Source organism: Gekko japonicus, unplaced genomic scaffold (assembly GCF_001447785.1).
Source record: "Gekko japonicus isolate JY-2015 unplaced genomic scaffold, Gekko_japonicus_V1.1 scaffold182, whole genome shotgun sequence".
In the NCBI taxonomy this organism is placed as follows: domain Eukaryota; kingdom Metazoa; phylum Chordata; class Lepidosauria; order Squamata; family Gekkonidae; genus Gekko; species Gekko japonicus.
This window is the reverse complement of record NW_015173128.1, coordinates 1,004,674-1,013,004: the sequence shown is the minus strand read 5'-3', so window position 1 is coordinate 1,013,004 and position 8,331 is coordinate 1,004,674. Positions and strand designations below refer to the sequence as shown.

The following is an 8,331-nucleotide window of genomic DNA, read 5'->3' as shown; positions in this document are numbered from 1 at the left end:
CTCACTGTTGGTGCCGGGGGGGGGGGTTGGTGAGGGAGAAGGATTGGTGGGCCCGGGCCTCACCATCGGTGAAAGGTGGGGCGGGGGGAAAGGCTCGCCTGCGGCTGCATCCTCCTCCTCCGCCATGTGGAGCTCCCCCCCCACGCGCGCGAGTATCGTGGGTCCCCGCTTCTTGTTCCTTCTAATAGTAAACCAACAGGCCACAATAGTTGCACAACGGGGGCCCTCACAGACAAGGCTAGGGGTCTCAACCTACTTGGGAAACCCTCCAGGTATGCAGAAAAGATGACTTTGTAAAGTAACCAATTGGGAGAAGCCAGCCTGATGAGGACTGAGCATGTTTCAGGAGGCACAGAACAGCGACAGCGGCTGAGAATCAGTTAAGAGAGACAGGAAACGAGAGGAGCAATCGGCCCCTTACAGAATCCCAGGCAGGGGCCAGGTGTCCCATTTTTCTCCCCTTGCCCGAAGGTTGGACCAAAACCAAGGTGTTGAAATTAAATCAAAACAGTTTTTGGCTAAACATTAGGAAGAACTTCCGGACAGAGCAGTTCCTCAGTGGAACAGGCTTCCTCAGAAGGCGGTGGGCTCTCCTTCTTTCAACGTTTTTAAGCAGAGGCTAGATGGCCATCTGCCAAGCAATGCTGATTCTGTGAACTGAGGCAGATCATGAGAGGGAGGGCAGGAAGGGTTGCATCAGTGCTTAGTTCTCATGGCCCTTTCTTACACGCCCAGGGAAATGCTGATCGCCACTATGGGGTCAGGAAGCAATTTTTCTCCTGGCCATTTTTGCCGGGGATCCTGGAGGTTTTTTGTTTTGGAACAGCAGTCACTGGAGGTGTCAGGGGGAGGTATTTGTGAATTCCTGCATTTCCTGTGCAGGGAGTTGGACTAGATGACCCTGGAGGTCCCTTCCAATTCTATCATTCCTCACAGAACCCCAGCTTGTCATGTCTAAAGTGATACATTCCACACTCTGGCAAACTCTCTCAGACTATAGGCCCATTTCTTCCTTCAGCACCCAGAGCGGTGTTTCACCTCCAATTAGGGTTGCCAACCCCCCCCCCCCGGTTTGCCAGGGGTCCCCCATTTTGGGGGGGGTTCTACCCGCCGCCGGCCCACCCCCAACACCCACATCCACCCCTCTCTCTCCCTTTAAGTGTGTGGAACCCCTGTTTCCTCCCAAGCCCGATCTCCATTTGAGATCAGGCTTGCAGGGAAATGCCAGCTTTGTGCACTTAAAAGGGAAACGCGGCTGCTCTTAAAGGGGAAACGCCGGCTCCTGCGCTTAAAAGGGAAACGCCGGCTCCTTTAAGTGAAGGGAACTGCTGTTTTTGGAGATCCGGCCCATGGGGGGGGGGGACGTCCCCAACATGACGTCATCACATCGGGGATGCCCCGCCCCCTCCAGGAACGCCCCCAAAGTCCCCCGCTGGGGGTGGAAGATGGACTTGGCAACCCTACCTCCAAGCCCCACCCCCTTCCCAGGGCCTGAGAGATGGCCTCAGCCCCATGCCAAAGTCACAAAAGTGAGGGTCGTGGAAGCAAAAGCTTAGAGGCGGGGGGGAGGGGGGGAGGCATTTCCAATTTTATGGCAACAGTTTTGTAGGTATTTCTTTCAACCCAGCTTAACCGGCAAGAAATATGGGAGATTCTCATGTTTTGGGTGGGAATTGGGGAAACCCCCCTCACACTTCACACTGAAGTCAGATTTTGAACTTGCTAATAGCTAACTTTCTTCATTCTTTTCGGGGGGGGGGGTTTGTAGGAGAAATTCCCCTCAATAGAGGAACCAGATGCTCAAGGGGTTACACGAACCCTGCATATAAGTTGCTGCTTGGTAAACTGTTCTTTTCAATCATTTCCGAAAAGTCTGCCCCCCCCCCCCACTTGGGGTGGGAATACCCTTTCCCGGAAGTGACCCATTACCCTTTGATGACAGAGTCCAAAAATAAAAAAGAGCCCTGTAAGTTCAATAATGGAGCTGTGGTGGCTCAAGTGGTTAAGACGCTGAACTGCAGGCTGTGGAAGATCAGTAGTTCAGCAGTTCGAGACCCGAGTTGCCGCATGACGGAGTGAGCTTCCGTCTCTAGTTCCAGCTCCTGCCAACCTAGCAGTTCGAAAGCAAGAAATTGCAAGTAGATAAATAGGTACCACTTCGGTGGGAAGGTAACAGCGTTCCGTGCACCTCGGTGTTTAGTCATGCCGGCCACATGACCACGGAAACGTCTTCGGACAGCGCTGGCTCTTCGGCTTGGAAACGGAGATGAGCACCGCAACCCTAGAGTCGGATTCGACTGGCTTTCGAGCAAAGGAAACCTGTACCTTTACCTTTAAGTTCAATAATGGACTGTTTGCTGTCCTTTGACTGCTTCCAAACCTGCTACCTGGGGGGGGGGGGGAGCCCCCCTCTTGTGCTGTTTCACAGCCTGGTGCCCGGGGGGGGGGGGGCAGCCCCTCTCTGCTGAGCCCTGCAGGGCAAACTGTTTGCAAGAATCGTGTGTGTGTGTGTGTGTGTGTGTGTGTGATTCCTGACTCTTACCCAGACCCAAAGTGGATTTTCCCCTTCCTACACTTCCCCAAAGCAAAACAGGAACAAGCCCAGTCTCATTCTGAACGTGACAAAAAATAAGGAAATTCGCCCCATCCGCCTCCACCCGGCAACACACGCAAATGCTGACCAGTCCAGCAGAGGAAGCCACTTCTGTCTGCTATCCCCCCCTTCCCCCCCCCACCAAACCCTCCAAAATTACAAGGGAGGGGAAGAAGGCACATCCATATCCTGGCTGCAAGCCCCCACAAACGAACCCTGCAGCTAAATCATTGACAATTTGATACCCTCTGATCTGACACCTAACATGGTCCCCCTGTGTCACCTCATGAGGCGGCAGCCAAAAGAAGGGAGATAATGAGGCAGAATTAACAACACCCTCATGTCGAAAAGCCCCAAGCATGGGAGTGGTTGCGCCTCAAAAAGGTTACCCTGCCATGCCAGGAAAGAGCAGATACAGCAGGTCCGCTGACGTCATGGCCTCGCCCCTCATGCCTTGTCCGGCGGCTACTAGGCCGTCCTCCCCAGCCCCTGCCGTTGTCATAGTTACAGGGGGGGGGGGGGGGGGGGGGACATCCTTCACGACCAAACACTTGGGGTGTCGAGACTAGGGTGAGATGCTGCCACGCCGCCGGCCAAAAAAACAACACGATAAGGCTTTGGGGTGGGGGAACCATGACCAACCGAGGGCCAGCCCCACGCCCCCTTTCTCACAGACTCTGGAAACAAGAACTGAAGACGTACCTCACTCTCGGAGCATGCCTTCCAAAAAAGACCGTAAAAAGCACCCAGCGCACAAGGTGGCAAGCCAAGAAGTTCCATTCAAGCAGGCAGAATGTGGTGACCCCCGCCCACTCCCTCGCACCTGCCTGCCGTTACGGGTCCCCAGCCCGCCTCTCAGCAGCTCCAGGGGCTCCCAAAGGCACCCTCCCTTGGTCCCCCACTCCCCTCCCATCGCCCCAAACGATATCCGAACCGAGCCCAGGAGAAATCCATGAGAGAAAACCCAGCCCTGGGATGGGCAAGAACAAAGAAATTTCCAAGTTCAGTCTCCACAGCCAAGCATGACGGAGAGGAAGAAACCCTCTGGAGCCACTCTAAGAACCTCCACTCTTACGGACGAGGTTGTACCCTCCAGCTTCGGGGGTGTGTGTGTCCTGATGGGTCACAACGGAGGGGCCAGAATCCCCACACCACCACCCCAGCATGTCAGAAAGGAAAGCCCAGACACCCTGGGCTTCTAAGCGACAGTACTCTAACAAAGAAACACCCCACCGACTGACGAAAAAGGAGGCTGCGTGCCCATAGGGTCCCCCCACCGTAGGTGCAGTTACAGCAAAAACGGACGATCAGCAGAATCTCCATGGTGGCCCCTTTGCAGCCTGGCTCCCACTCCCAGCTCCATCGGCGGTCCAAGGAAGAGTGGTGGCTGCCGGTGAGATCGACAAAAGGCAGCTGGTGGCGAGGAGGAGGAGGAGGAGGAGGGAAGGGGGCGTGAGAGCTGTCAGACGCCACCAGCATCCTAAAGAGGTGCAGCCCCCTCCTCACCTCTCGCCTCCCCTCCCGGAACCGCACAAAAGGCTCCATCTCCACAGAGGATGCGATCCATAATGCATGGGTTAAGGTCACTGGGGAAAGGGGGGGAAGAGACAGAGGCAGACAAAGGCTTCCCGCACACACCATGCACACACTCGCGCGCACACCCTTAATGGAGGAGAATCAATACCTTCCATGGTGACGGAGGTGTGGCTCTCTTTGGAATCTTTGGGGCCCTTCACCTTCAACTCCTGCCAAAGGGAAACGTCGGTTTGTTAGCGGCAATTGCACAGTGTGGAAAGGGCTTGCATTTCTGGGATCGGGAGCGATGCTCCCTCTAAGCTGCGGAGTCTTGTGGGCCAAAATTCTACCTTGTGAGCTAGTGGCATTAAAGTTGTGAGCGAGCGATTTGGCTGCTGCATAAATCAGTCTGCTCTGGAGCCATCCTTCCTGAGCTGAGACAAAAATGTGTGAGCCGGAGGCTAAAAAACTGTGAGCTAGCTCACACTAACTCAGCTTAGAGGGAACACTAATCGGGAGGTTTGGGGGTCTCTGTGTGTGTCGGTTTCTCCCTTTTCAAGAAATCTGAAGGATTCAAGCCCTGTGGTCATACTCTGGTCGAAACAAAAAGCCTTCCACCCCTACTTCTGAGAATGTGCAGAGCCCACCCTTTCCCCTTCTTGCCCACTTCTCATGCATCTACCACTGAAACATGCACAATCGGGGACACGTTTGTGGTCAAAGAGCCATGGCCTTATGGACAGAACTGGCAGCCCCAACCTTGCTCAGCCTGGAGTGGAGGGAGTGGAGAACAGAATGGATTTCAGATGAGGACCTCTTGCTGAAACTGAAGCAGGACGCCCAAGCTTCCGAACATGTGCATGCACACACTGTGACACAGACTGGAATCTGATGGCATCTCCTCTCTCACCCCAAAAGCATCAGAACTGCCTTATAGGATTGGACACACCTAACCAGACAATCCTCCGTGGCACCCCACCCACACCAATGCCGTTTTGCTTGTTCCCATGGTCTAGCAATCAAGGGTAGACTGCCTCTCAGCACGGAAGCTTCATTTTAGCCATCACAGGCAGCGGAGGTCATAAGCTGGTGAGTTTGTCTAGTTTGAAAAACTTAAAAGGCGATTTCCTCCCCTCCACATGCCCCCATACACTTCCATCCACAGTCTTTTCACTGCCCCACTTGTGAACAGAGTTTGGGTCCAGCAGCACCTTCAAGACCAACAAAGTTTATTCTGGGTATAAGCTTTTGTGTGCAGGCACACTTCTTCAGATACACAAAAAAGCTTATACCCAGAATTAATCTTTGTCGGTCTTAAAGGTGCCGCTGGACTCAAACTCTGTTCTATTGCTCCAGACCGACATGGCTACCCGACTGAATCCACCTTGTGAGCAAATCACAAGATCTTGGAAAACTGAAGATTTTAGAAGCAGAATAACGGAAACCAGAAATTGACATTAAGTGTGTAGGAATTCGAGCAGGGTAGGAAGTGGAGTAGGACTTCCACTTGACCGGGAGAGAAATGAAGACTGGTTTGTACTTGGATGGGAGACCACCAAGGAAGCCCAGGGTTGCTACACAGAGGCAGGCAATGGCACGCCACCTCTGGACGTCTTTCTGCTTGAAAACCCTACAGGGTCACCACAAGTCAGCAGTGACTTGACAGTACTTTCTCCCGCCGCCTCCACAGCAAAGAGAAGCAAAACCAGTAAGCAAAAATATGCAAATTAGGTTACATGGCACAAATCATGTGCACCACCAAAGCAGAAGAGGTGGCCCATGGATCTATAACTTGGGCCACAGACCCCTGCCCAACACAGAAGTGGTGTGACCCATTGTTATAGTTGTCATGCATATCAAAGACCAACCTTTTTTTACCTGTTCAAATTTATACCCCGCCCTTCACTACCCGAAGGAGTCCCAGAGCGGCTTACAATCTCCATCCTCTTCCCCTCCCCACAACAGACACCCTGTGAGGTGGGTGGGGCTGAGAGAGCTCTTTCAAGAACTACTCATGAGAAAACAGCTCTGACAGAACTTGTAACGGACCCAAGGTCACACCAGCAGCTGCATGTGGAGGAGCTGGGGAATCAAACTCGGTTCTCCCAGACTGGAGTCCGCGCTCCTAACCACTACACCAAAAGAGGAGGTGGGGGCATAGCCGGGGGGAGGGGCATGATTTCGTAGGAGTTTCCATTTGCAGAGAAGGTTCCTTGGGAATAGGCACCAGTCCCATTGGCTTGCCTTACCCTGTAAAATGTCACATACATGAACAATAATGCTAATAAACCCTCACTCGGGCATGAATGTCACTACGGGGCCTCGTGCAAGTCACTCCCTGCCAACTTGTAGCTTGCCTGGCAGGGTTGTTGTTATTACGGATGAGAAAATCCCACTGCTAACACCATTGAGTGTTTTGGGAGAAGAAGGGAACAACATGACGTAGTAGTCAAAAGTGCCTCACCTGGATCTGTGAAAACCCAGGTTCAAATCCCCACTCACACTCTGGAAGCTTGCTGGGTGACCTTGGGCCAGTCACCCACTCTCAGCCTAAGCTACCTCACAGGGCTGTTGTGAGGATTAAATGGAGGAGAGGAGAAGGGTGTAAGCCGCGCTGGGTGCCCATGGGAGAGAAAGGTGGGGTATCAATAACATAAGTAAAATAATAAATAAAAACATGACAAGGATGAGGATTACATATGCTGAACAATGAGGGGGGTGGTCACAAACAGCAATGATTCGCACCTCTGAGATCTTCTGGAACTGATTGTTACTTTGGCTGCACTTCTCTGCTGTCTCAAGGGCGATTTTATAGTTGTCCACAAAGGCCTTGTAAACTCCCAACTGGCTGGCCTGTTGAGGGGGAGGGGGGAGAGGGAGAACCATTTTTTTTTAAAAAAAGTGGCAACTGAGTTTATTGGCTTACATCATACAAGTCATAACAGAAATGCGATTTTTTAAAAAAAGTAAAAAAAAAATTTAAGTTATTTGTCATTACAAGCACCCACGGCATCCATTTTGGATTTTTCCTGTCATGCACCAGCCTAAAAGGAGTACAAGACCACTGAAACAGCCCTGCTGGATTATACCAACGCGCGGTCAGCATCCTGCTTGCGATAGTGTCTGGTCATACGTTCCAGAAGATCTACAAGCACAGAGGCCAAAACCTCCCTGTTGTTGCCTCCCAACAGCTGGCACTTTGAGGTACACTGCCTCTGAACATGGAAGTTCTGATTTGGCCATTATGACGACTGCAGTCATCACTACATCCTGTGGTGGACAGTCCCACAATACGATTATCTGCTGGGTTAAAGAAGTAGCTCTTTTGTCCGTCCTGAATTTATGGGCCTACCAACTTAATTGAATTCTCCGAGTTCCAGAACTGTGGGAGGGAGAGAAGTCAATTCCATCTCTGCTTTATAACTGTATAAACCTCTATCATATTCCCCCCCCGTCATCATATTCTAAAATAAACCCTTGCCCTCCTAACCAGTGTGGTGTCCTGGTTAGAGCATCAGATTAGTATCTGAGAGACCCAGATTCAAATCCCCGCTCTGCCATGAAAGATCACTGGGCGACCATTGGCCAATCACACTCTCTTAGCCTAACCTACCTCACAGGGTTGTTGTCAGGATAAAATGGAGGAGAGGAGAGTGATGTAAGCCACTTTGGGTCACCATTTGCGGAAAATGCGGGGTATAAATGAATTTTAAAACATAACCTCTTTGGCCTTTCCCCATAAGAAAGTTGCTAAAAACATGTTCAATGCTTGGGATGATCCCGAAGCCTTTGCTGGAATAAGAAAATCCCTCTATGAGCCCCGAAGGGTTTTACGATCTGCCAAGATGACATCTGTGAGACTTAATTCTAATGACAACTGCACCCTGAGCCTGATGGTTTTGGACAGTCTCGCTGCATCCCGCATTTTTATTTTTTATTTTTATTTATATTATTCGACATCTATCCCGCCCTCCCCACATGGCAGGCTCAGGGCGGGTTACATCAGATTTAATTAAAAAATACAATATATAAAATACAAAGGAATTGCTAAAAATACGATTCAAACACTGATAAATTACAACTTTATTTATTTATTTCACTTTTACCCCACCCTTCCCGCTAGGCAGGCTCAGGGTGCAGTTGTCATTAGAATTAAGTCTCACAGATGTCATCTCGGGTAAGCAGTTCTGACCCCCACTGCGGGGAGACCTAGAAAAGAGGGA

The 8,331-nt window shown here is 51.4% G+C and overlaps 1 protein-coding gene across 2 annotated transcripts in view; it reads right to left on the bottom strand.

The window, feature by feature from the left end:
* The window catches only part of ABR (active BCR-related), a 169,389-nt gene that overhangs the window by 74,203 nt on the left and 86,855 nt on the right, over positions 1-8,331 (bottom strand). For both annotated transcript variants that reach the window (XM_015422061.1, XM_015422060.1), the window contains 2 exons: positions 6,854-6,961; positions 4,278-4,338 (listed from right to left, as the gene is read on the bottom strand). In XM_015422061.1, coding sequence (XP_015277547.1) covers positions 4,278-4,338; positions 6,854-6,961 — 169 coding nt within the window. The remainder of the gene's footprint in view (positions 1-4,277; positions 4,339-6,853; positions 6,962-8,331) is intronic.